At 41.1% G+C, this 26,912-nt stretch overlaps 3 protein-coding genes across 4 annotated transcripts in view; 1 reads left to right on the top strand and 2 right to left on the bottom strand.

Annotated features, from left to right (window-relative positions):
• Positions 1-1,870: 1,870 nt before the first annotated feature.
• sdf4 (stromal cell derived factor 4) lies at positions 1,871-8,278 on the top strand. Of its 2 annotated transcripts, none has more exons than XM_070910263.1 (7): positions 1,871-1,989; positions 2,978-3,294; positions 4,444-4,580; positions 4,695-4,808; positions 4,931-5,089; positions 6,322-6,497; positions 6,664-8,278. In XM_070910263.1, exons 2-7 carry the CDS (start codon positions 2,984-2,986, stop codon positions 6,838-6,840), a joined length of 1,074 nt encoding a protein of 357 aa, XP_070766364.1. In that variant the 5' UTR covers positions 1,871-1,989; positions 2,978-2,983; the 3' UTR covers positions 6,841-8,278. The 2 variants fall into 2 exon arrangements, with proteins under 2 accessions (XP_070766364.1, XP_070766363.1); XM_070910262.1 differs by lacking the exon at positions 1,871-1,989 and adding an exon at positions 2,013-2,122.
• A 2,437-nt stretch (positions 8,279-10,715) lies between these two features.
• Positions 10,716-21,578, bottom strand: hipk1a (homeodomain interacting protein kinase 1a). The gene is made up of 16 exons (XM_070911155.1): positions 20,845-21,578; positions 19,742-20,115; positions 19,495-19,618; positions 18,622-18,741; positions 17,788-17,874; positions 17,402-17,583; positions 17,068-17,218; positions 15,701-15,905; positions 15,360-15,478; positions 14,751-14,870; positions 13,159-13,310; positions 12,877-13,029; positions 11,981-12,145; positions 11,677-11,870; positions 11,328-11,458; positions 10,716-11,162 (listed from the first exon to the last, which is right to left on the bottom strand). The coding sequence occupies exons 1-16, from the start codon at positions 21,574-21,576 to the stop codon at positions 10,716-10,718; spliced, it is 3,456 nt and encodes a 1,151-aa protein (XP_070767256.1). The 5' UTR covers positions 21,577-21,578.
• Positions 21,579-24,804: 3,226 nt separating this feature from the next.
• Positions 24,805-26,912, bottom strand: part of LOC139288568 (arf-GAP with coiled-coil, ANK repeat and PH domain-containing protein 3-like) — a 36,559-nt gene continuing 34,451 nt past the window's right edge. The window contains exon 25 of the mRNA XM_070909886.1: positions 24,805-24,911. Within this exon, the coding sequence (XP_070765987.1) occupies positions 24,805-24,911 (107 nt within the window). The remainder of the gene's footprint in view (positions 24,912-26,912) is intronic.

Below are 26,912 nucleotides of genomic sequence, written 5' to 3'. Positions count from 1 at the left end.
AAAAGTTGTGCTTTCATCAAAAGATGCAGTTCAGTGTTTAAATCAATCTGTCTGTCCGCACATCATGCATCCGCGGGGGATGCAGCCCAGGAGGAGATGGATGAGGTCCAGTTTTGATCTTCCAGCCTTCCTCCTTTCTCCGTAAGGTACAAATTGGTTCCTTACCGCTATCACAAAACTTTACACAGGTAGCAGAGTGCTCTTCTGATTCTGTCTGACACAACTCAGGTACTAACTCTCCCAACAAGTCATCAAGTCCAAGGCCACGTGCAAGTTTCACATCAGAGAGCAGTGATTTGTTGTGTGCTATATGTCCCTTTTTTGCCTGCTCCGTTGCTCTCCCTGTCCCTCTGGTCTCAGTTGCTCCTTTGCTCTGACTGAGCTTGCAGGAGGGCTCACAGTGGAGTTTTATCATCACCCTTTCTCCCTCCCGCTTCTCTTTCTCCCCCTCTCCCACTCCCTCTCCCTGTCTCTCTCGCTGTTTCTCTTCTCCCTTGCCTCTATTGGCAACCTTACTGACTTATTCAGCTCTGTTTTATCTCATAGATGAAATGCTCAAGCTGAAGAGGTTCTTTGGCAGACAAGTTGTGTGTGTGTGTGTGTGTAATGTGTATATAAAGTTGTGTGTCTGTCAGAGAGTGTCAGCCGTTTTGGCTCAATATTAGCCTACTCTACCAAAGCCCTGTGTTTGGATCCAAGCAAGAAATAGAAATGGACTTTTTTTGTGACCTTAAGGCATTATCTTGTGTAATCTGTTGTTGAAAACCTGCCAAAGAATCCTGACTGTACCATGTACCACAGTGCATACCTGTTTGTTGTTCAGCAAAATGTCTAATTTTTCTGAATGCTCTATTAGGAAGTACTTATATTTCAAGTAGTGTAAATTGCAGGTTTCAGTAAATACCATATGACTGATGTGAACAAATTGTTGGTCTGGGTATTACTACAATCAGCTCATTTGTCTAAAAGGAATCCAGCCCTCTTGTACTCTTATTAGGATAAATAACATGTTAGCTCATGAGTGCCTACTTGAATTTTTTTTTTTTTACTTCACAACTTACATATTAGACCCCTTTACTGGTCTACTTAATATTATTACATGTTAACACAGTGCCACCCAGAGGTAACGTTAGCAGCCTGCAGTACAAACAACTAACCAGTACCTTTCCAGTATGGCTCCAAACTGGTGCCATCCTAGTTCCTGTATCCGCTGGCACGTCAGTCTGAAAACGTAGCATGTAGCAGCAGCAGCAGCCAACAGCGTCTAGTTTGCCAGAGGGAAACAGAACAAAACCGGAAATTAGGTAATTTTGCCTTTTAAAAAATAGAGAGAAATTCAGAATTTTTTTAATGTTTTTTCCAAACAACAAGACTAATGCATGTATGCTTTTATATCTCAAACATTTATCCATTACTTTTCAGCTATTTCACCTTTTAATCTATTAGTTTCTGCTATTGAACCATTTATCCATTACTTTTAACTAACTATTTACAATATATCCGTGACTGTTAGCCTACTATTTCAACTACATCCATTACTTTTAGCTAATCTACGTTAACCATTTAGCTAAGTGTTTAGACTTAAGCATTGCTAGCTGCACTTTTTATTGCGACACTTTATTGCTCATGTGTTACAGTGGATTTAATTCATTCAAATTAATCGAGCTACTCCTACCCCTTGGAGAGGGTTAGGGTTGGGGTAAGGTAATCACTTTTACCTTGAAAGTGCTGATCGGAAGTTATACCTGTGAATCTTGTTAGCTTAACAGAATTTATCATAGCAATGTTAGCAGCTAGCCAGCAACCATTACAATTGACAGCTTGAGTGAATTAACGCTTATTGGAACATCGGCGAGGACTTTTCAGCGGACCCGTATTACTTCAGTGGTGTTTTAGACTGACCCGTCCCACATTTTGGAGTGGGGGGTGTTGCAGGGGAGCCACGTGTACAGGAACTGGAGTCTGACAGCTTGCCTGGAAACACCGCAGGTCTGTTTGACTAGGAAGTCCAGCTAACATTAGCCAGCTGATAACGTTACTTATACTGCAGCTAGCACATCTCTCATTTCCAAAGTCGTTTGAACTTCCCCACAGTGTCGTGTTTAGCCATCGTGCTTGACAGGTTGGTCGTTCTCTACGAGTATCGTTCTTCTTTACCGCTTGTATTTACACTATTTACACGTACGTTACCAGCCAGCGCTAACATATAATGTTTTATTAGCCAGCTTGAGTTAGCCATCCAGCTAGCATACTCAACTGCGGTATAAAATAATTCGAATGACGTGACGAGGCTAAATTCACGAGCTAGCCGTTATTTCCGTCAAGATACCTTTACTTGCCGTATGAGCACGTAAGGTCGTGCTAATAAATAATATTAAAGTGGATAATGTGAACGTAGATAACATAGTTAAATAACGATGTAAAGGCTTGACAGCTAAGTTATCATTATGACCTTATGTAGTGTTCACAATACACACGACATTTCATTACAACATCATGGAAACGTTCATGTTTTTAGCTACTATACTGTGTTTTATTTATGATGTTAAAATTGCCAATGAACCAAATCCATCAGGTATTGCTCGAGTTTTAAAGTTGCCTTCACTGTTTAATAGCTAGCGTAGATTTACGTGATATATTTTTGTTTTTGACTGCTTATATTTGCGTATTCCTGGATGTGAAAGGCTTTTGTTGACTCGAATACAATATAATATCCCTCCTCTTGAGTCATGCACGTAAGTATGCCAGTTATTTTGTTGACGTCAATGTTATTTTCCAGTGGGCGTGTTTCAATTACAGAAAATCCGACATGACTTGAACGCGGCATTAAAGTCCAGGCACCAGCGTAAAACTCCACAAGTGTACTTGATGAACATCAACGTTATCTTGTCTTAGCTAACTTTGGTTGATACCTTTATTTTCAGAGTTGGCTCACATAAATAATCCTTTGCTTTGCATTTACTTTACTCTTCTATAGGCAATCATGGCTGTTTGGAGAAAATTGTGGTGCAGAAACCTCCTGGCTGTGTGTCTGCTTTTCTATGTCCTTCTCCACACCATGGATGTCCATGCACGGCCAGCCAACATGTCTGCCGCTAAAGATAAGACTCCATCCAGCAAGGACGAGAACGAGATTCTTCCCCCAGACCACCTGAATGGGGTGAAGATGGAGATGGATGGCCACCTCAATAAAGACTTCCATCAGGAGGTTTTCTTGGGTAAAGAGTTGGAGGAGTTTGATGAAGACTCGGAGCCAAGGAGGAACAGGAAGAAGCTTGTTGATATTTTCACCAAGTAAGACATGCTTTTCCTTGTTTGAATCTCAGTCAGGAACTGCAGCATTCCTGAACTTGATGCTTGAGCGTAGCTGCTGATCAGGTCCTTCAGAAGTCACCAGCAATGTCAAACATTGGAACTCTGGACTAACAAAGAGGCGTAGGAAAAATATACCATATACTGTGATAACCTTTCTTGTCACTGTTATGAGAAGCTGAAGGTGTGTTGGGTTTGGATGTGCTTGGGGTGTGTCTCAACAACATCAAACACACAGAATGACAAAGTGAATTTTGTGAAACTTGCACTTAAGAACAAACATGAGGCAATACATAAGAGTACCTGTATTGAAAGAAATAATGTACATAAGGTGTGTGTGTGTGTGTGTGTGGGGGGGGGGGGGGGGGGTACAAATATTTCTCTGCATAGTCATTGGTAGAGGTAAAATCCTGCATTGAAAACGTAGTATTAGGAAAATGGAAAGCAGCATATAAATCACATTTGTGAAGCTGAAACCATGAAATGACTTAAACGATTAATCAGTTATCAAAACAGTTAGGGACTAATTTCTTTGATCAATTGACTTATTGCTTAAGCTCAATTTGTATATGTTATTAGGTAGTTAAAAGTTCTTCATGTGTTTTGTATGTAAAATCTTGACTTGTAAAGTAACTAGTAATTATGGCTGTCTAATATTTGTAGTGTAAAGAAATGGAAATGCTCAAGTAAAATACAGATACATCAAATTTGTGCTTAAATACAGTATTTGTGTAAATGTGCCCAAGTTACATTCAACCACTGTGCATAGGATACAGTAACTGTACAAGGCAAAAGAATAATGACAGGGGAAAAGGCTACTCCATATTTTTAAGCTAATCCTTTTCCCTGACTCCCTGACAGGAAGAAAAGTACTTGACAAATCCTCACTTTTCTTCCCTTATTTTACCTTAAATGGTAAAGAAATATCAGGGTTAAAGGTATTAGTTCTTGGCAAGTTTAAACAAAAGCACCGGATTGGACACAAGCATCATATGGGTTGTTGGAGCTGAAAGTATACTGTATTATCAGCATTAGTTTAATATTAGTTTAGTGGAGCAATGACCGTGTTGATGCTCAATAACTTAAGCTGAATTAGCAACTCATTTCTTTTTTTAAATGTTCCCCTCGCAGAGTTGACTTCAACAAAGACAGGAGTGTTAGCGCCAAAGAGATGCAGCGCTGGATTATGGAGAAGACGGAGGAGCACTTCCAGGAGGCCATGATAGAGAACAAGAACAGCTTCCGAGCTGTCGACCCAGACGGCGACGGTGAGAGAGAAACTCGCATCGCTTATAATTCAAAGCACACTGTCAGGCTTGTGGCCTGTGTGGGCCATGTTTGCGACACTGTGTCCCATATATTCACTCATGCTTTGTCCGTAGGTCACGTGACATGGGATGAGTACAGAGTCAAATTTCTGGCCAGCAAAAGTTTCAGTGAAAAGGAAATTGCTGAGAAAATAAAGAATAATGAAGATCTGAAACTGGATGAGGAAAGTAAGTATAGAACAATATGGAATATGTTGCAATTGTTTCAAGGTTATCGCAGAATATGTGCGGCAGATATCCAGTTAAAATCTGTCCTGGCAACAACATAATCATTATCTTCGTTATTGCAGCTCAGGAGGTTTTGGAAAGCCTGAAGGACCGCTGGTTCCAGGCTGACAACCCCCCAGCTGACCAGCTGCTGAACGAGCAGGAGTTCCTGTCTTTCCTTCATCCTGAGCACAGCAGAGGCATGCTCAAGTACATGGTCAAGGAGATTGTGCGCGACTTAGGTACATTTTACTTACAATATCTGAACCATGAGCTTCTTTGTCTTAAACCTGTTTTTTGTGGGGGGTCTCTCATAGGCAGAAAGAAACTGTTAACCAACACTGAACATGTCAGTTTATTTACACATACGGAGCCACATTGGCATTAAGAGTCATGCTCTGTCCAATAATGACTGCAGTGTTAGCTCCGTTTGGATCTCCACAAACTCCAGAGGGAAATATCAAGTTCTTGAGCTGCTAAATGCTGCACTGTGTTCACTAGCCAGTCGCTGATCTTCAATCCAAGTATGTTTCTGGATTTTTAGAGCTTTTTCACTCAAAACACCTGCCTGCTGCTGCTGCTGGAAATTAAAGTTGCAAAACACACACACAGTTATTTGGTTCATTGTTAAAATAAGAACATTGATTTATAGCAGCTTTAATGTACACCCTTTCAGATATTTAAGATGGCACTCTACGTGTCTCAGTGTTTACATGCAGACAGATTTCTGTTCTTAATCTCCTTAGGAGACCTGGTTTAGTGTCAGTGCATGTACATGTTGTAACTCAGTTGGGCCTGGCTGGTATTAAACTTGTTTCTGGGTTATGTAAACATCTTCCTACTTCCTACTCACTTTTGGGTCACGCTTTCTGCACGAGCAAGCTCTGCACAGCATCGTTGCTACTTGTTGGCATTTAGCCTCAGACGGCACAGTAGAAAGTGACAGGAAACGAGGGGCAGGAATATCAAAGTGACATGAGATGCGTTAGGGCTGCAACGAACAATTATTTTCATTATAGATTAATCTGCAGAACACTTTCTTTAATTTATTTATCAATTGTTTGATATGCAAAATTTCAGAAAATAGTGAAAAATGCTCATCAAAGCTCAAAGTGGCATTTTTAAGTTCTAAACCCAAAGATTATAAGTTTACTATCATAAAAACAAAGAAAATAACATTTTAGAGCCTGGAACCAGCAAATGATCTGCATTTTTCCTTCAAAAAGGACTCACACAAATGTTGCTGATGGATTTTCGATCAATTATTCGACTAATAACAAAAGCCCATTATTGGTACTTTTCCACTACAAGAAGTAGTTGATCTGTTACTATTAATAAATGTATGTTAAAATGCTGAATGTTGTACCTTCCATCGATGTGTATGTGAATAAGCATTCCTCCACAATGAGGCCCATCATGAAAATTTAAAGACATACACAGTAAAAATCAGGTTTCCATTGTGCTTTGCGTGTAGACCAGGATGGTGATAAGAAACTGACTCTGTCGGAGTTCATCTCTTTACCCGTGGGCACCGTGGAGAACCAGCAGGCTCAGGACATCGATGACGACTGGGTTCGAGAGAGGAAGAAGGAGTTTGAGGAAGTCATTGATTCAGACCGTGATGGCATAGTAACTATGGAGGAGCTGGAGGTGAGTAAGGAAAAAGCAAAAGGCTAGTTTGATTGGTCCCTCCCTCCATATAGTATATTTATTTTATTTGTTTGATACTTAACATTTGATGTGTCAAGTACTGTGTATCACCTCATTGGTCTTCTTCCCTTTCTCTTCCTGGTTTGTCTCCTTGTGTGGCGTACAGGAGTACATGGACCCGATGAATGAGCACAACGCTCTGAACGAGGCCAAGCAGATGATCGCCGTCGCAGATGAAAACCAGAATCATAGTTTGGAGCTGGACGAGATTCTCAAGTATAGCGAATACTTCACGGGCAGCAAGCTCATGGACTACGCCAGAAATGTCCACGAGGAGTTCTGAAGACAAGCGCATCCTTCCCCCTCTCATCCTACATCTGCTTCAGGGACAACCCTGAGGGGGAGGAGGGGGCAGCCTAATGATAGGATGATCTAGTGTGCAATTCTGTGTTTTAAAAGCCTAGCCTCGACGGCCTCTTTCACTGCTGTCCAAAATGAATACGTCCCTCCTTCAGCCCGGGACCTTCTGCCAGCCATCAAAGATAACATGGTCTGCCTTCTGTGTGCCATTGGACTGTATGACTTTTTAAATGTTGGGCCTTCCCATGAATTTGAGGCACCGCAGCGACTCCAAATTTATTTTTGTGTTGTATTGTGAAATGTGTGTATATGAGGAATTTTAACCCTGACTAGATTTTTTCCGTTCCTGGTGCAGTGGTGAGAGGGACTGCGCAGCTAGGCGAGCTATTTGTCCTGCAGGATCTGTGGTTTTTTAGCTGGTGAGTCTGTATACAGTGTAAATATTCATTGTCACGTACCAATGCCTCTGTCAGAGAGAAGAGCTGATAAAATAAATATAATGCTGCTGAGAGGTACAACCCTTCAAGAGATATCATATTGTAAAAAGAGTTTATTGTTGACATACAAAATACCGCTTCATTCCCCCAAATTCAAAAGGTGATTTTTGTCATTAGTGGTGAACAATTCCACTAGTTTATATAATAGATAGCATCCGTCCTTCTACTTATAAACAGGGTATTAATTGTGTAAAAAAAATAGAAGTATAACTTTTAAAAGCTGCCTCATTAACGTACAGTAATCTTACAGACTTTAATAATTTATTGACAGAGTGATTAAAAACTTGAGCAAAGATAGAAATATGTGTCTCTCCCAGCAGACATTTTGACTTATTGAAGGAAAAGCACAGGTGTGTGACTGACAACAGAAACTATATCAGTAACATTAACTAGATTCACCTGTGTGTGTCAGGTCAAAATGTCTCCTGCGGTAAAGGCCTACTGTTTTGTCCTCGACTAAAAGCACTCTAATTCATGCTCTTGTTAAGATGGTGGATAAAGATGCATTTATTTATTTGACCTGTGTCATTTGGATCGTCACAACAGGTTTGTTCTTGTTCTTGCTTTATTGCAGCAACAGGCTGCTCTTATAGCAGGCTGGTCTTGTTGTCCTTGTCTTGGTTCACAAAGGATGGATAGCTCATTCTTTATCATATTTACCTGTTAAATTTTGAATGCTCTTGGTTAATCCGTACAATTCCACCTGTACCTTGATGTCAAATGCATGGACAAACAATGGTATTATGTTCCTCCATTTTGTTGAGATTTAAAGGACCTGTGGCGTGCTTGGATCCTGCTACAGGCCTCTCTGTCCTCGGTCCTGTTTGGATTGTAAAATAAGATTTATGATAACCGAATGTGACACAGCTTTATAAAATGTATTGCAAACATACTGGTAACAATAAATATTTCTTATCAATGAAATATCACTTGGATTTCTTTAGTGCTGACTTATTTTTAGGGCTGCAAGTAACATCACAAATATGTCGTTTAGTCAACAGAAAATAGTGAAAAATGACCAAGTTTCTTGTTTGTTGGCACAAATGGTCCAAAATCCAAAGATATTCAATTTACCATCATATAGGAGTAAGAAAACCAGCAAATATGATGATATTTAAGGGGTCGAAATGTGTAAACTTCAGGCATTTTTGCTTAAATATGCTCTAATGCTAACTTGCGCACAATGACAATGTCAACAATCTGATGCAATTATAGTATAGTTTAGTGTGTTGGCATGCTAACATTTGCTAATTAGCGCTTAACACAAAAGTACAGCGGAAGCTGATGGGAGTGTCATTGGTTTTGCATAAACCAAAGTATTAGACAACATTTTGACCTGATGATGGTGCTAGATGAAAAGTATTTATTTATTTATTTGTTTTTAATTAGATTGTCTTTCATCCACTGTGGACTATAAATGTCTGAACAAATGTGCTGCTGAATAGATCATGAATAAACTCAATCAGTTCCCTCTTGGATTCTGGATTTAATTCAGATACATACGAGATTGTGTAAACTGTTAATTTGAAAAAAAAGATATATTTTTTTTAATAATCAATGAGTCTCAAATTCTGTTTTGGGAAGATTTTATTGCGTATATACGGGTTAAGGTTCATTGTGTGATCTATGTAACGTAGCACTTCACAACACAGCAGGATTGTAAGAACAACCATCATTTCACCAAACCAAATGATTTGTTTAGAAGCGGTTACATACTAAACATCAATTCATATTTTTATAAATCATCTTTCTCAGATTTGATTATTCACAATTCAAACGCATTACTGTGAATTTTACAATCGCAATCTAAATGGCTTTGACTTTTACATGATAGTGTGATACCCAATCAGATTTTATGTGCACGCTTTACTTCACAAACATCACTTCACAAGACAAGAGCTTTTACATTTTCCTCAATGTGTTTTTGTCGTACAAATCAAAGATAACATTAATAATCCTTCTGCGAGCAACGCTGAAAATCAGTTGAAGCTGCAGTTTACGAACCTGTCCTGAATGCTACTCCATGTCAGACACATGCAACCTTGAGAATAACTTTAAAACTGTAAAAAACATGATCCCCTCTAAATACCACACCCTACACTACGCTGAAATGTACTGCATCATTCAACATACATAAACATATAAATATAATCAAGTCAAAGGCCAGTACTAAAACAGAATGGTGACACAGTGACACATCATTATACAGTACAGTACATAGCTTACTTTCTCCATTTTTTCCCATAATACAGATAACACACACACAGTACATTCATAAATGAAACGTACAACATATTCATCTAACTTATCACGACGTGCTGACACATTAAAGTTTAAAATAAAAGACATTGGCCTAAATAAGTAAGGCGAGTGTGTATTATGTAAATGCACACACAAAGATGTGATGATTCTGACCATAATAATAATACAAAGCAGCAAGTTCCAGTTTCTCCTCAACACACATTTCATTTCTCAAATGAAATAAAAGTTTGGTTACGTTCAACACCAACTTAACATTGCAGTCTGCAGTAAGCTTTATGTTTGGTCCCCTGGGGATTACGTACGAAAAGAGTTACAAGTCCTTCTCGTTTGATCTGATGTGGATGTAGATGCCCTTTTAAAGCTTAAATTAAAGCTGAAAGTCGTCACATTTATTGTTTCTTTTTAAAATCAAATGTACTGGAGAACAGAGCCAGCTGCCGGCCAATTAACCGACTACTCATTTAAGTCCAGCCGGCTAATTTATTATATTAGTTTTTGATTCTAATAAAAATTAGTTTTGATTAACCAGTTGCGATTCTTTATGACCACTAGCCTCACACTGTAATTTTAAAGTTTAAAATGTCCTACTGTGCTTTTGTATTTTTCGCCATTGACCAATTATGTAAACTGTCAAATGCCCCAAGTCATGTTTTTCAAAATAAAATATGACGTAATGGAATAGTGGCATTAGAATGTGCCAGAGGCCACCAAAGTTGGACTTTTACGGCCAAAATGTTTCTCCGGACCCCCCTGGCTGGCTACTCCATATCATATCACATATAAGTCCTGCAAGAAATGTGTCACTGTTCAGATACTTACGGACTGCACTGTTTGTTGCTGTTAACATGCTGTTTGAAACAGTAAGAAACCAAAGTTGGAATACATAAAAAAGAAAAGAAAAAACGGACGGTGATTAAAATATAAATACGTTCTGTGATTATTTTATCCAAAATAATCAGAGACATGAGGACAGTAAAGGAAAGTTAAAAGTGGAGTTGAAAATAAGTCACAGCCACCTGTGATGAGCTTGTGCTCCTCTCTAGTCTCGGTCTCCATTTGGTCTTCATGCAGAGCTTCTGTCTCAAGCAGCCGTCAGTCTTTACAGGAAGGGATACTGGTTGAGTTTTCGCTGGTAAGTAGCAGTGGAGTGGTGGAAAGGCTGCCCTCCCAGCTGCTGCTGCTGCTGCTGCTGCTGTTGCTGCTGCTGCTGCTGTTGTTGTTGTTGTTGTTGTTGGGGGTGGTTGCCATACTGTCCTGGAGCAGACCCTCCTAGGGCCAGGCTGCCGTTCTTCTGGAGCAGCGCCAGGGAAGAGTAAGCCCCGCTCGGCCTGCTGTGGCGGGATGAGCCACCTTGCATCTGGTCCACAGCTTGGGACACAGAGGCCAGGGCGGCAGATGCCGGGTAGGCATACAGGTTCGGGGTTGAGCTGAAGAGAGTGTTGTAGGATGAGTGGGAGGAGACGGGAGGGGGGTACGTGGGCTGCCGCCTCAGGGAACTACTACTTCCTGTATGGTCCTGGGATGATGACAGCACAGACTGCTGTACCTGAAACAACAGAGAACGCTGGTGAAACAGGGTCTGTCCCAGACTGAGCCATGTATTTGAGCGAATGACAGGATGGTAAACTTCAACACACTCTTAATGGGCACTTCGGTGCGGTGGCAGGAAATGGAAATTCGTAACGTAAGTGTGAGTACTGAAAGCTGTTACCTGACTCAGGTTAAGAGGCTGCGACCTGCTGGATGCAGCCCGTTGATGGCGATCAGTGTTGGAATCTCCTGGCCGACTGGACTGCTGAGTTGACCCCTTCTTGGACTTTCCAGAGCCACATGTAGCTTGATCTACCAGTGCAAAGAGAGCTGTGAGCACAGAGTAAATACTACGGCTGCTGGAAGTAAAATGGATGTGTCATGTCAGTTTAACCTGTCAATCTAAGAGCTGCAAACACATTAACCACATCATTTTAAATCAAATTAATATACAAAGACTGGAGAATAATGATGTTCATGGCTGGATGGAATTCAAAGAAATGCGAGTGTGGGTCTCTGCCCTCGAGGACCTGGAGCTGCTGGAGCTTTGTGGGTTGTGCTCTCCCCTGGCTGGCTCTTCACAGAGGGCATGATGATGGCCAGAGACTTGGTGGGCTGTGAGGTGGTCTTGGGGCTCAGGGGGCTGCTGGTGGAGGAGTCAGAGTCATGGGAGTCATGTACCGTCACACAGCTGATCACATTGGTCCTCTGGCTTGTTCCAGAGCTGCAGGGGAGAATAAGATAAGAACCAATAACCATTTCAGCAAAATAAAACCTCTCAGTTTTACACCGAGTTATAAAAATGCTTATTCTACAGACAGGAAATGAGCTCACCAGGCAGCAGGGAACTTCCTGTCATCCTCATCCTCTGAGTCGCTGTGGATGGTGATGATGCTGACAGCAGGGCTCGGTGTGTCAGAGATGACGATGGGCTGAGACTGGTCACCGGCAAAAGTGTTGTGGACCACAGTGGTGGCTGAAAGCACTGACGACACAAGCCTAAAGGGGAGAGAGATGCTTCATCACTGCCTTACTAATTTTTGGGGGGGAGTTTTTTTCTCATTCAAATCTAAGGACAGAGGGTGTCGTATGCTGTACAGACCGTAAAGCCCAAGGGCAAATATAAATACATTGACTTGACATTTCATATCCTTTACAGCTTATACTTGCTTCAAATAACCTTTCAATTCTTATATTAAATAATCGTACATTATCATATCATTATAAATAAAAGAAAATTATAAACATTACGCGCTGGTGTTGCTCTATATTTTTCTTGACAACAAATCCCATGAAAGACCAAACCAGCCCCCCCAAATGTGTTAGTCCGTCTCCTGATACTTTCCTACACTGTCTGTGGCTCTAAGCACATTTGTTCCTACCGAAGACTTAAGTCTTTTAAGTATGTGGGATCGTCTCAAAATAAAATAAAGTCTGTTCAAGGTAATAAAGGACCATGTCACCCCATGCAACAGCTCACTGATGTGTGGCTAAACTATATGTCAGGATTTGGAAACACTTGGTTTTGGTCTTTTCATGAGAAACTGTAATGGGCTTTTTTTTGTAATGACTATGTTCTGACAGCAGATTAACAGTTTAATGTCTGTCTTGCTCAAGGACACTTTGAAGAACTGAACAGGAGAAGCCAGGGATCAAACAACCAACACTACAATTTACGGTCGACCTGCCCCCAACAGATAATGTGAATGTATGACAGTCTGACAGGATACCTGGCTCTGCTCTCAGCATGTCGGGCCTTTGACCTCTTGCCCTGTTGGGATCTGGAGTGAGCGGCCCCTGAGTTGTGGCTTTGGGAGGCAGCGTGACGGCCGACGCCAGAGTCCTGCTGGCTGACGCCATCGTACTGGCTCCCATGACGACCCCTATGAAAAGGACAGACACATTTAACTTGCTTATTTTAAAACTGCAACTGCAGTTTAATATTAGAATGACCTGAAGCTTTGCTTTTAAATGCAACATGAAGACACAGAGTCCCGTTAGACTGAACTCACCTCCAGCCAGAAGCTTGTTGACTGTCGGAGATGGAGGCTCCCATGGGTGAGTCAGGCACTACGGCCTGCCCCGGGTTGTGGATGGCCATGCCTGGCATCTGCTGCCATGTGGAGGGGATGAGGATCTGCTGTGTGCCTGCTGGCCAGCCCTGCTGTATGCACACACACACATGCACATACATAAACACATAAACTTAAACTTCAGCAGAAGATGGCAAATTGCAGTGTGTAGACCACAGTACAATAGAAGAGTTACAATACAATAGAGTTATTTTCTTAGAGAATCATACTGAAATAAAAGGCATGATGAGCACATGCAGTTTGTAGACAAACGTTCCACCAACTTTTACGCTTTCCACTTATTCCTGTGCAGAAAGAGCCGCATTTGTTACTGCTCAGAAGGAAATGCGATGAAAGAGAATTAAGAAGCAGTAAATACCAAACCAAGGTTAAAGAGAAACACAACATTTCAGGTTCTGATGCCAAGCATGCATGCCACACAGTCCTGCGCTGTGAAAAACAGAAAAGGTCCAGAAACAAGACGGCCAACCTGGAACTGAAGGGAATGTTAGTCTGAGATACGGAAAGGAAGAAATGAAGGTCCCACTGCTAACATCTGTTAGCATCTGTTACACGGCGTGGTTTTTAAAAATAAATGCTGGCGGACGCGTTTAAAGCTTTGAAAAGGAAGCTGTGTGTGCGTCTATTTTTAATCTACAACTGGGAGGCGGAAATGTACACAGTGGTTTTAAAAGCCAATTTCGAACATATTATTTAACTTTCTGTGAATTTCTACGTCTGTGATTACTTTTGATATTTACAAAAATGTCTCACTAGAGGCTGCAGTGTGGCAGTCAGCATCTTCAAGGAAGCTTTTAAAAGAATATTATTTTCGGAAATAATATTAATTTTGTTCACTTTCTGGCAGAGAGTTTGTCTGTCTGTTAAACATAAGGCCACAGCCAGCAGCCAGTTAGCTTAGCTTAGCATAGCATAAAGACCGGGAGCAGGGGAAAACAGTACTGCCAAAACAGTGTTATTGAGACATTGATCATGTATAATAGTCATAGTGCGTATACACAATGACATATTCCACTCAAATGAGTGTACTGGCATCAGCCAAAAAGAAAAGAACTTGGAAATAATCTGTTAATAAACGCATATGTTGCATCCAGTCTTAAAGAGTTATAGTCTATAACAATGCAAATACTGCGCACGCTCTCTGGCAACAAGCTTTACATATTCTTCTAAACTCTTTAAGAGCCTGCATTCAAATTTGCTCCTCTTTAAACACTGAGGAACAGGAATGAACTGGTATTTATAAAAGAAGAATATGTGCACCTCATGGATACGTCAGTTTTAGCTTCAGATATCTGCAGTTGTTATAAAAGTTAGTATAAGGAGGCGTGTTTCTGTCTTGCGTACACACAGTTTTAGACGTCTGGTCCCTGAAGCTGCAAGCAGAAGCACAAACCAAACGGATGAGTTGCGAATGCATCCCGCGCTCTGCTGCACACCGCTGACATACATGTGCTAAGAGGAAGGAAGAAGAGATTTCAACCAAGGTGGCGGTTGTGATGATGGTGTTTTACCAGCATGGAGGCATTCTGATCCAGTAAGCCGCCAAGGCCGCCAAGACCGCCAAGGCCTAAAGGCGGCATTCCCGCCACCGAGGCGTACAGGCTGCTTACCAGCAGGGGGTCGAGGAAGGCCTGGGAGGAGGTGTGAGGGGAGGGTGGAAGGAGTGGAGGTGTTTAGACATCCAAACAGACTGAGAGGACACATTTTGGAACAGATCTGCTCAATATTCTACTGAACCCTAAAGAAGAGAGAGTCTTTGCTTTGGATCAAGAGTTTTCAGTTAGTAAAACCATCAGAGCAAGAATACTGATATATATTTGATATATATCTGAAGAAAAACACATGACCAACCACACGAACACAAACCAAAGCACAGATGCAGAGGGTCATCGGGGTCTGGTCCAACAGCCGGTTCCATTTTGGATTCACTAAACTAATGTTTTACTGCTGACGGTCAGTTTCACTGGTTTAAATGACGTCACCAGCAGCAGATTATATCAGGTGTTATTTGCCAAAATGCTAAAATGAAACTTGGCCGTTGTTTGGTTAAACAGCTGTCAGATAAATGTAGTGGAGTGGAAGTATAAATTATGGAAGTCCTGAATGAAAATGGGTCGTACCTGGGCCAGCATGCCAGGCTGGATGTGAAGAGACTGGGACGACTGGTTCTGAGGAACTAAGGGCACTGAGTTGTCCATCCTCACTGGATAACCAGAGGGCTTATTCGATGTTTGAAGGCCTATAAAAAAAGATTATATTATGTCAAATAATTTCATTACATCGTGTAGAAATGTATACAAAAAGAAATACTAAATGCAGAACATAAGACATTTAGAGATTATAAAGTTAGCTGCACAAAAGCAAAATATCAGTGAAAGGTTTCTGTCTTTTGTTCAACTGAATGTAATTTCAATATTTCTTGTCATTGAAGCAGCGTGACACTAACATCTTGCAGTCTCACCCTGGATGGTGGGCGGGCAAACTATGAGTGTTTGCTGGAAGGGCTCAGTTTGGGTGCAGAGCTGGGTGGGTCTGGTCTGCAGGGGCACGCCCTGCTGGGTTAGGCCAGGGATGTTTATGGTGGCCTGCTGGTAGAGGCCGGGCTGGTAGTTCAGCAACGGGACGTTACTGCTGAGGGACAGGGACTGGCCTCCTGTAGAGGCCATCTGTAAGACATAACATGCAGAAAAAACTTTATTCAATGCCTGAAAAGATGAGACAGGTTCAGCAAGAAAGTCCAGGGGCCTCATTTAACAAAACATGTGGAGAACAAGTTTTAAATGTGTGTGTAGGAACACCATGCAATGATCTCCTCTGCTCTACATCCATCTGCAGCTGCATGTAGAGGCTCACTTCCACACAGAAACACCTCCTGAATCCCACACATTATCAGCCACATCCCTTTGAAAGTTGCATTAATGTTGAGAACTTGTTGTGGACAAAAGTATCAGCCAAGAAAGATCAAGACGAAAAATATGAGATACTGTAGCGTCCCGGGAGCAGGCGTCTGGGAACGTTTCACCAGCAGGTTTATGGACGAAAGACTCATTTTGTTTGTTCCTGCATTGTTAATGGTGTGTTGTTGTTTTTTATTTCCACACTACATTTGTTGTTATATAACTAGTTATTATGAGCAAATGCAGTTAAATTGCGAGTGAAAAGACAGGTTTCAGTGAAATGTTAACATAATGTCTAATGTCAAACTCCGAGATCACCACAGAAATAAATAAAATGTTGCTAAACAAAACCATTTCATTTGATACTTCAACAAGCACCTTGTACAAAGATAAATGAAGACACAGAATGTGAGCAGATGATTCACTTTACACTTCAATGCCATTACGAATTTGTTTTAATTTGCTTTTCAACTGTTGCACCTAAACAGTTTTAGCGTAACAGAAAAATGTATGCAGCTTAGTTAAATCAATTAAAATGGTGCTGAAGCATAACAGTTTATTAATGCTAATTAATGCAGATTGATTCAACTGAATGTGTTTTATGTGCAGCCAGAAGCGCTCGGTGGTGCAGTGCTAAAGAAACAAGACGAAATAGAGGCAATAATGGTGTCATTTTCTAAATAAATGATTAGCTTGTATTCCACATAGAAATGCACGTCTTTGAGAACTCACGCTCTCTAGCACAAAGAGAAACTGATAAATTAGGTTCTATGCGTATGCATGGTTTAAGCACGCAGTTAATAAATGAGGCCCCAGAAACATCACTTTACAGAGCGACTGATATACCTGCAACAAAAGAAAACTGGATCAACCAGAATAAAGTTATAAAGAACAGAGTGACCCTGAGGCAGATCAGAGATAATGCTCTCACCTGATTGTGCTGGTTTAGTTGGCTACTGAAGGTGACAGTGAGGTTGGTGGCTGCACTTGGTGTATTGTTGCTGGCAAACATATTTTTTCCATTCTCAAAGGCGCTGCATCTGCGTTTGCATATATCCATATTTTGGAAGCAGGACTTCACACTGTAAAAGAAATTAAAAGTCAAACACGAACACGTCTAGAATCCTGGAAACTAACTGCAAAGCTAAACCACAGCGACCACAATCATTACTACTTATCACAACTAAACAAAAACATAACTTCAACACCTCTATGAAAAACAGCTACAGCTCAGCATCAGCACAATCCTGCACTTGTTGTCTTACTGTGAGCTGTGAGGGAAGTGCAGCAGGTGTGTCATGGTGACAAAGGGGTGGTTCAGTGTCTTCATGGGCGTGATCCGTTTGTCTGCGTCTAGCGTCAGCATCTTCTTCAGCAGGTCTATGAACTCCCGCCTGTCGGCCTTCTCTGCCAGGATGTCGGTCCCCTCCAGGTTCATCATGTTCACCTGCAGAGCAACAAGAAGTCTGTGTTTGTCAAACTGCCAAGTGTGAAAGGTCCTGGTACACCCAATGTTGGCCAACATTGACTTCTGTTGGCCTTAACAGTGCTGTGCATACAGCTAGAGGGGGGGGATTTAGATTTAGAACCAGTTCCAGCAACAATATTAATGTCAGCTGCAGGATCTCAAATTAAACGGCTCCTTCCTCACCTGCATCATATCATCCAGACAGTTGAAGATGTATTTTCTCGCCTCCTTTGACTTGATGCCCATCTCTGCCTCGTGCTCTGCAGGTGTCTGCAGAAAAAGAACCACATATATTTGGTGAACGGTGAACTGAACGTATCCGTTTGCAACTAATGAAAGTGAACTTAAACAAGGATTTACAGCAACCGGCTTGCCTGCGTGGGTGGCTAATGGTACACATGATCTTGTTGGTACTTGGCATCTTCTGGACTGTGGTGTTCACAGTAGCTGCAGTTTAGAATATTCTCCTGGAGTTTTTTTAGATGCAGAGCCTGGTCTTCTTTTTTTTTTCACCATTATTGCTTTCTCTAAATTGTGTCCTCTGCAGAGCTGAAATCATAGCACATCTTTCAGCTAGCAAGTGTAATGTAGCCAGAGGTGGAGCCTGTACCAGCTCGCTTGGAAGCACATGAATCTATTTTATGTTTTTGAGCTGCTGCATAATTTGGTTCATGTAGGTTAAATAAAATTTCTGTTGCATCTACAGTACAGTGCATCTACAGTGTACCTACAGTGCATCTACAGTGTACCTAACATGATACATTGTTTAAGTGGTAAAACATATACACACATTGTTTTTTCTTGACTTTTAAAAGTCATCTTGATTCTATAGCAGTATACAGTAATTCATTCAGTTTGGGAAGTCGGCAGTGGCAATGATTGGGGGCTGGGGGTGGATGGGTAGGAGGTGGTTCATTTTAATCTGTGCAAACTGAACTTTGAGCTAGCTGTTGTGAAGTGTGAACTTGCACAACACTGATGATGATAATGATAGAACGTCTCCGAAATGTCACTCACTTTGAGTCTCCAGAGGGGGTAGCTCGAGTCGGGACCCCTGTTGAAAAAGCGGCTGGTCTTGGTTCCTGCACTCAGCAGGTACTCTGCTGGAAGGCCCTGGGTCTGGGAAATGTAACGGATCTGAGAGAGACAATCGGGAAGAAAATAAGTCAGTTGCTAGTGTGAGACAGATGTAAACCATGTGACCTATATTGGCAGTTTTTACAGTTGATACCTCCTCAGGGCTGGTTGTGATTCCCATGAAAAACATCAAAACTGATAATGAGTCATTTTTTCAGTTAAACTGTCACGTTTAACTCACAAACATGTTTTGAAATTTTTAAATGATTAATAAGTGAAAAAAAGTATTTAAATCAAAATCCACTCATGTCAGACACCCTGACAAATTCACTATAACTGAACAGCCTAAAACAGCAATCGCACACTTTGTACACATTCGCAGTCAGAGAAGGTGATGCAACCCCTTGAAGGAATAGTTCGACATTTTGGGAAATACACACATTCGCTTTCTTGCTGAGAGTTAGATGACATGGTCGATACCACGCTCATATCAGTTTGTTCAATATAAAGCTACAGCCAGCAGCCGGTTAGCTTAGCTTAGCTTAGCATAAGGACTTGAAAAAGGAGGAAACAGTTAGCCTGGTTCTGTCCAAAGGTTAAAAAAATGCCTAATATACACATTATACCTTGTTTACTTATTCCATACACAGAACTATAAAAACGTCAATCCCTGTTAGGTTGCTAGGCAACCAGCAGAGACACCAGGAAGCCACCGCAACCGCTCAAGAAATGTGTCAAACTACTTCTTTAAAGATAATGTGTATTTATTTCCTATTAAGAAAGAAAATGAATATGTGTGAGAGCGCTGCCGACCTGATCGTACTCTGAGGCTCCGGGATAAAGGGGCCATCCCAAGAACAGCTCCGCAATGACACATCCCAAAGACCACATGTCGATCGCTTCGTAGAAAGGAAGGCCCAGAATGATCTCCGGAGCTCTGCAAGAACATAAATGTGCAAATCATCAAACGTCAAGATCACAGCAGGTAATTTCCATATTACAAACACTATGAAGTGATTATTCAAAGCCCCTCCTGTACAGCCCAGGCTAACATACTCACCTGTAGTATCGTGACTGCAGGTAGGTGGAGCAAACCGCTTTGGACACGTGGCTGGCGGAGCCAAAGTCAATGACTTTCACTCTGTACGGCTGCCTCAAAGGGTCCACTAACATGATGTTCTCAGGCTTCAGGTCGGCGTGGATCAGCCCCAGGCTTTTCAGCTTCATCAGCGCCGTGGCGACCTGCTGCAGGATAGGCCGTATACACTTGAGCAGCAGAGGGCTGAACTTGCTGTGCTTCAGGAAGTCGTAAAGGTTCTGCTCCAGCATCTCAAACACAAGGCACGTGTGGTTCTTGTGCTGGAAACACTCGTATGAGCGGACAAAGTTGAACTCATCGGCGTTCTCTGTGCTCAGCCTGCTAAGGATGCTCACCTACAGGAAGAGGAGGAGGAACATATGATTGGGTTCATTAATGGATTAATTTCCCTCCCTTTATTTACAGGCTTCCAGCAGAGTCATTACATGTCTTAACCAGGCATATTGTTATTTTCAGAATAAGTTGTCTAGCTTCTATTTGGGATAATCCTGTTCTGGGATAATAATCTGTTTTGGAACTACAGTTCCCATAATACTTCAAGTATAATGCCGTGTTCATGTTATATTGGAGTTATAGTAATTATGAGTTTCCTTCTAAAATAGCATCAACTTCCAAGTCATCATTACAACTGGGAAACAGTTCTGATATATCTGACTTAATCTAACACAGAAGTGCCTGAAAACAAAACATGTACGGGCGCCTCAAATCGTCCAAAGACGTTCAATGTAATTAAACCCACATTCACCGAACATGGAGTTATGTTGTCAGTGCGCAGTATTTTCATCCTCAGAAGGCCAACTCTGAAATCATACAACCGTCTTAATGACATGAACTCTCACATGTTGTTTACGTGGGAAACCATCCATCCTGTATGATGTGAACGCAGCATAATGCTACCATGGAGTCAGTGAGTTAGCTGTGGACGAGTTACTAGCAGTTCCTGTTTGCACTGTATCACTGGAGTACTTTAACATCCATTTATGGACGTTTATCTGGGAGTCAGCTGCTAAGGGTTAAAGAATGAGCAGAGCTTTCCATCTATCCACCCTGGATAGCATACTCACTTCAATTTGACCTTGCCGAGCATAAGACGGATGGTTCTTCAAGATTTTAATCGCCACTATCTCGTTTGTGCCCCGTTTCCAGCATTTTGCCACCTGGCCAAAGGTGCCGCGTCCCAGGAACTCGAGCACCTCGTAGCTGTTGGACATCGAGCACAGGATCTCATGCTGGACCAGCTGGTAGTCGCCCTCGCTGTGGGAGTTGCTGCTCTTCGTGGTGGAAGTGGAATGTGCTATGGACTGAGCCGTGGTGGTTCCCCCTCCACCACCAGTGCGGTTTGAGACCACGGGGGCTGAGAGCTCCTCCAGAATCTGGACGCTGTCGCTGCTGTCCACCTCCTCGCTCTTCCGCTTCAAGCTGTACTGCTTGTGGTAGAGGACGCACGGCTGGGAGGAGGACTCGGCGTCTTTGACACGACGGCTGGAGGAGGAGGATGAGGAAGAGGAGGAGGGAGGCCCGCGAAGGCTACCTGTGCTGTCTGCTGCCCGCACCACCGTCTGCTCCCGGGAGCCTGCCGTCGGCGGTTGCACCTGGTTGGAGTTGTACACTGGGTTGAAGTTGGAGCCAGAAGTGGAGGGTGCAGTCCCCTGGGTGGGGCTCTGCTGGTAGTAACCATTATCTCCCAGCTGGTTGGACACATCCCAGGCAGGGTTCTCCACTTTGAGCCTCTTTGAACGAGAGTAGGCACTGGAGGACACAGAGGGAGAGGAGAACACCTGGAGCTGCGACGCCATGTCTGTGGACGAGATTACAGACCGGCAGCAACCATCAACAGGACGTCTAAAACCTCAAGAGACAAGATGATGATAATGCAGATAAGACCTGCCGATTAATAAATCAACTATTACTTTGATCATGAATCGTGGTTTAAACATTTGAAGGTTCCAGGAAATTAAATATTATTAGGTTTTGGACTGACAGAACACAGTCACCTTAAGGCTGAAGGAAATTGGGATGGGTATTTTTCACTGTCTTCTGATGTTCTATACACCAAACGGTTAATTGATTGTCTCAAAATAAACTACACTGCCCAACTTGAATTTCATTGAGGAACATGTCACCCGGAGCAACTGTGTGGCCCCCATCAAGTGTTTTAAAATACGTCAACAATGGACATCTATGGCACAGAAGATATGGACTGATAATGTGACTTCATGTTTTTATTGCTTGATCCATCCGAGCAACACTCCAAACCCCAAAGATATTCAGTTTACAAAGACATGAAACCGAGAAAAGCAGAAAATCCTCTCATGGGAGAAGCTGGAGCCAGAGAATGGATGAAAAAATGACGGAAACTATTGGGTTTTTTTTTAACTATTATTAAAACAGCTTTATTTTTCTCCCAATCAACTCATCGTTTCAGCTCCAGGCTAGAAAAATCTAGAACATCACCAGACTGATCACACAACACACACACACACACTTGTGACATTTGATTGATATGTGTGCTCCCACCAAGTGCCCTGTCTACCTGCTCTGCCCCACCTAGATCACACATCTGGGTCAGGGTTTTGGTTTTTGGCTCCTGCCGCTTCAAGTGACAGTACCTGAGCTTCACCTGCTCACGAATGACAATACCTGTATTTGATGACTGAACACACCGTCGCCGATCTGACTTCTAAGGCCTCATCATCCTCTCGCCGGGCTCTGTGTGGTGCTGCAGCTGATCAGCTCAGCTGCTAGCCGCCTGCTGGAGCTCTCTCTCTCTCTCTCTCTCTCTCTCTCTCTCTCTCTCACTGTAGCAGGATGGATGAGGGCTAAGCTAACAGCTAGCTAGCTAGCTACGAGCATCCGAGTCATATCTGACTCGAATCCGCAGTCACATCGCGCGTCAAGCGAGCAAAATGTGCATAATGTCAGTGGAAGTGTCAGATATCATTACAGTGAGCACTGTCGCCCAGACAGAGCTCCATCATCACGGACCGTCCGCTCGCCGTACTTCCTACGCTGCCGACGTAACGGCGAGACGTGACGTACGTCAAAAGCGCGGACCGTTGGCTGCAGTGATAGAGCCAAAGATCGTCTATGTTTCCACATGTGTCACTCTGGACCACCGTTTAAATCTATTTTTAGGCACCTGAATCAGTGTAAGTGCAGCTGAATGAGGAACCAGCAGCGGTGGAATGTAATTATGTACATTTACTCAAGTACTGTACATTTTAAAGTACTTGTGCTTTACTGGAGTATTTCCATTTTATGCTACTACACTTCTTTACAATTCTACTATATGCTACTTTACACTTCTACAAGGGAAATATTGTACTAGTGTAAATCACTTTTCATATGAAGATTTTACGTAAAAATATATATATATAAATAAAATAGTTAAAACCAGCTACAACAGCAAAATGCTACATGCGCACTTGTGCATCAGTATTAAAAATCTAATAATAAAAAATAATAATACACAGTGGCCATTTTTCTGCAGCTTTACATAATAAAAATGTAATGCTGGACTTTATCTTGTAATTGAGTATTTTTATACTGGGGTATTGGTACTTTTACTTGAGTAAAGGATCTGAGTACTTCTTCCTCCACTGCACATAGGATACAGTTCAAGCAGGGTTAGGGTTAGGGTAACAGTTCATCAGATCATCCCAAGTACTGCAATATCAGCAGTACTAAATACTAGGAATGGATAGTAATCATTTTCCCACTAAATTCTCCAATAATACCTCAATCAACCAGAATCAGAAACACGTGGCCATAACCCCTCATGGTGGCCTGTATTGTTTAGTGAGTTATATTTAAAATCTGACTTCAAACTGTGTTTATCCTTTTTATTTTCTTACCATCATTCCCAACAGAAACTTTATGTATGATGATAAAATAAAATACAAAGAGTTCATGTCAACTTTCAACACATTAATCTCACATTTCAACACAAGGTGGCGCTGTTGTTGCAGCTACATGTTGTGATGTGTGTGTGTGTGTGTGTGTGTGTGTGGCTGGTTGCTTTCAACAGTTTAGTCAAACTCAACAAGATCTCTTGCTGCAGACGTGTAAACACAGACAATCTTTATTTCCATCCATCTCTCATCAGTATTCTGTTCATTCAGATATATTAGCATTTTTTTTGCTTCTACAGCATGTATACAGTAACATAAGCACTGCATTTCATAGTGGTGCTGCAAAGTACATTTAAACAAAAATATTACGAAGACTACACCAGCATAGTCGATGCAAAACAAAAAAAACCCAACAAAAATAAACATGTCATAACAAAATAAACTGCTCATCAAGAGAAATAACACTGCGACTTCAAGATGTTGGATTGTTGATGATGAACTAATGATGATATGACACTCTTTATCCAAACAACACTGCTGAATTCAAGTTTAAGTATGAAATATAATATATGGGAGTAAATGCATGCATTACAAACACAGATATTTATGTAAAGTATTGATGAAGGTCCTTCAAAGAATGTTGATCTGAATAATGAAACTGATGCAGCAAACAGATGATTTATACACAAAAAACAAACACAGAAAATAAACAAAAACAAGTGCTTGGTATTTTCTACAAGTTTAAGTTTCATCTGACAATGTACAAAAGCAATGAGATATTTATAAAAGCATTTAAGAGGAAAAGACCAGCAAATCCTCCATTTCAAAATAAAAGGTTGATCTAAGAACAGCACAAGACTCTTGCAGATATAATGCAACAAATTCTAAACACTGAGCGACAACAAACAACAGCATCAAAATCAGGATTTCTTCACTTTAATCCACTTTAAAAGGTGTGAATTTCTCTGTGGATTAAAACAGGCGGGGTAACTTATTATGATACTGAAAGTATGATCCCATTTCTATCAGGTTTCTCCAAGCGGTTCAAACTTCAAGCTCAGGATCACTTGTGATGTTGAACTGAAGCGATCCCCAGTTGTGACTCTATATGGAAAGTGGCTGCTGCACTTTTCAAGTATACGTGACTTTGTTCCTCTCCGGACGCCTGGCGGACTACCTGAAGGAGTGCCTGAAGTGCACACTCCTTCGTTTCAGCTTCTCGGGGTTGTGGGACGCCATGTGGGAGAATTCCCGGAAGATGTCAAGGTATGTGGCGTCTCCTGATGAAGAAAACAGCGGAAAACAGTGATGAAAATGAGCACTTCAACTGAGACCTGATTGTCTGACGCTGGTTTTTGAACAGTCAAAACATCTTTTATGTGAACATTATGAATACGAGCAGTGAGGAAAACAGAAAGCAGGGGAGCCCTGGGTAAGAAAAAGCCTCATGAATGGCAGGGAGAAAACAGGCGGAGGCACCATGAAGCTTCCCTCTTTCAACTCCCCAAATTCTGAGCCTTTACTTTTCTTGTGGCCATGGTAACCGCTGAATCCACAGGCATAACAAAAGCAGTTGAACTCTTTTGTGTCCCATGAGAGCTCCCAGGCTTGGCTAATTAAAAAGGGGGAATGAACATTCCTGGCTTTCCCTGTTTATGTATGTGCGAGTGTGAGAAAGAGAAGGAGGCCGAGAGATCACTGGGTGCAAGCTTTACAGCAGACATGGCTTCTTGGTAACACTTTATTAGAACCCCTCATTTAGTACTTTATTAGCAGCGGATAGAAGAATCACTTCATACATGTAGTTGTGAGCAGATATAAGGATATTTTTAAGTACTTATGAATGCATTTGCTACCAAATACAGTAACTCAAGTACTGTACTTTTACTTGAGTATTACCATTTTATGCTAATTTATGCTTTTACATTTTACATTTCAGAGGGGAAACATTGTACTTTTTAAAATCCACTACATTTATCTGAAAGCTAATTTACTTCTGCAAGTAACGCCGACTGACGGTTATTCATCAATTCATTGTTTCGTCTATAAAATGTCAGAAAACAGTTGGAAAACAAAAAGCAGTTTATAATATCCAACGCATCTCAAGATGATGATCTGACAAACAAAACATTCAGTTTACTATCATGTATGACAAAGAAAAGCATAAAACCCTCACATTTAAGAAGTTGGAATCTTTGACGTCTCTACTTAAAAAATTTGTAAAATAATTATTTGATTATAAATAGTATAATGGTTGCTGATTAATATCGGTAGATTTATCAATTAATCGACTAATCCTCGCAGCTCTAAACGAATTACTTTGCAGATTGTACACACAACTTTACTTACGTAAAGTTTTGAATATAAGTAAAAGATACGAGTATTTCTTCCACCACTGCAGATGTATAAACAGTTAATGAATGACTGACAATATAATAGAACACAGTAAAATAATGTCTTCATATATTATATGAAGAATGTGTTACATATGTATTAATATTATATAATTATATTGATTAATGAAGTATTTATCATAATTACACTATTACACTATTAAGTATACATTCATTTACAAAATTTGATGACTCCATCAGCTGATGATGGTCATGAGTCTAAAAACTCCAGAAAGAGAAGAGTTTTTTGTCAAACGACTATTTCTGAGGTCAAGAATAAACCTGTATATAAACATATTTTTATAACACACTGAGGATTATTATGTGTAAATATATAGAATTAAATATGATACTGTAGGTTGTACTGTTATTAATCATTCATAAACTATTCAAACACCAGTTATGCACGTTATTCATTAATTCATTAATATCTTTATATTGCTTATAAATGCTAAATATAAGCAGCTTAAAGTAAAGTTAAACGTTATAACTAAAGATGACAATGATTCTTCAGTCTGAGTGGAAAAACTATTCATTTGAAACTTGAATGTTAAAGTCTCTCCGTGCATATTCCAACACATTATTAATATTCCAAAAGTATTCAAAAAAGAAGTATCCAAAAGTAGTCCATAGATCCAAAAGTAGTGACATTAGAAGAAGTTTGTTAGTGCTGTTAGATGTAGTAAAAAGCTGTCAAAGCAAGTAAAAGAGGAAGCAAAGAAGCAAAGGGAGAGGTTAGCTTTTAGTCACATGTTCCATTTATTTTATCTTAGAAGACACCGGGAGGAGTTATTGAACAGAAAAACGTAGTCGAAGCCAAACATAGGTAGCAGTAGTGTTAATATGCACAGCTACTGTATATTCAGAGACACACGTTCTCTTGCAATA

This window comes from Enoplosus armatus, chromosome 8 (genome assembly GCF_043641665.1).
Source record: "Enoplosus armatus isolate fEnoArm2 chromosome 8, fEnoArm2.hap1, whole genome shotgun sequence".
NCBI classification, from domain to species: Eukaryota; Metazoa; Chordata; class Actinopteri; order Centrarchiformes; family Enoplosidae; genus Enoplosus; species Enoplosus armatus.
This window is presented reverse-complemented; position numbering and strand designations above follow the sequence as displayed.

Coding starts and splice junctions, on each gene's coding strand:
- hipk1a (XM_070911155.1), bottom strand. CDS start 21,576: ATGGCGTCGCAGCTCCAGGTGTTCTCCTCTCCCTCTGTGTCCTCCAGT. Junction 13,311..14,750: donor ATCAGAATGCCTCCATGCTG/GTAAAACACCAT, acceptor GTGTGCATACAG/CAGGGCTGGCCAGCAGGCAC. Junction 13,030..13,158: donor CAACAAGCTTCTGGCTGGAG/GTGAGTTCAGTC, acceptor TCCTTTTCATAG/GGGTCGTCATGGGAGCCAGT.
- sdf4 (XM_070910263.1), top strand. CDS start 2,984: ATGGCTGTTTGGAGAAAATTGTGGTGCAGAAACCTCCTGGCTGTGTGT. Junction 3,295..4,443: donor CTTGTTGATATTTTCACCAA/GTAAGACATGCT, acceptor TTCCCCTCGCAG/AGTTGACTTCAACAAAGACA. Junction 4,809..4,930: donor TCTGAAACTGGATGAGGAAA/GTAAGTATAGAA, acceptor TCGTTATTGCAG/CTCAGGAGGTTTTGGAAAGC.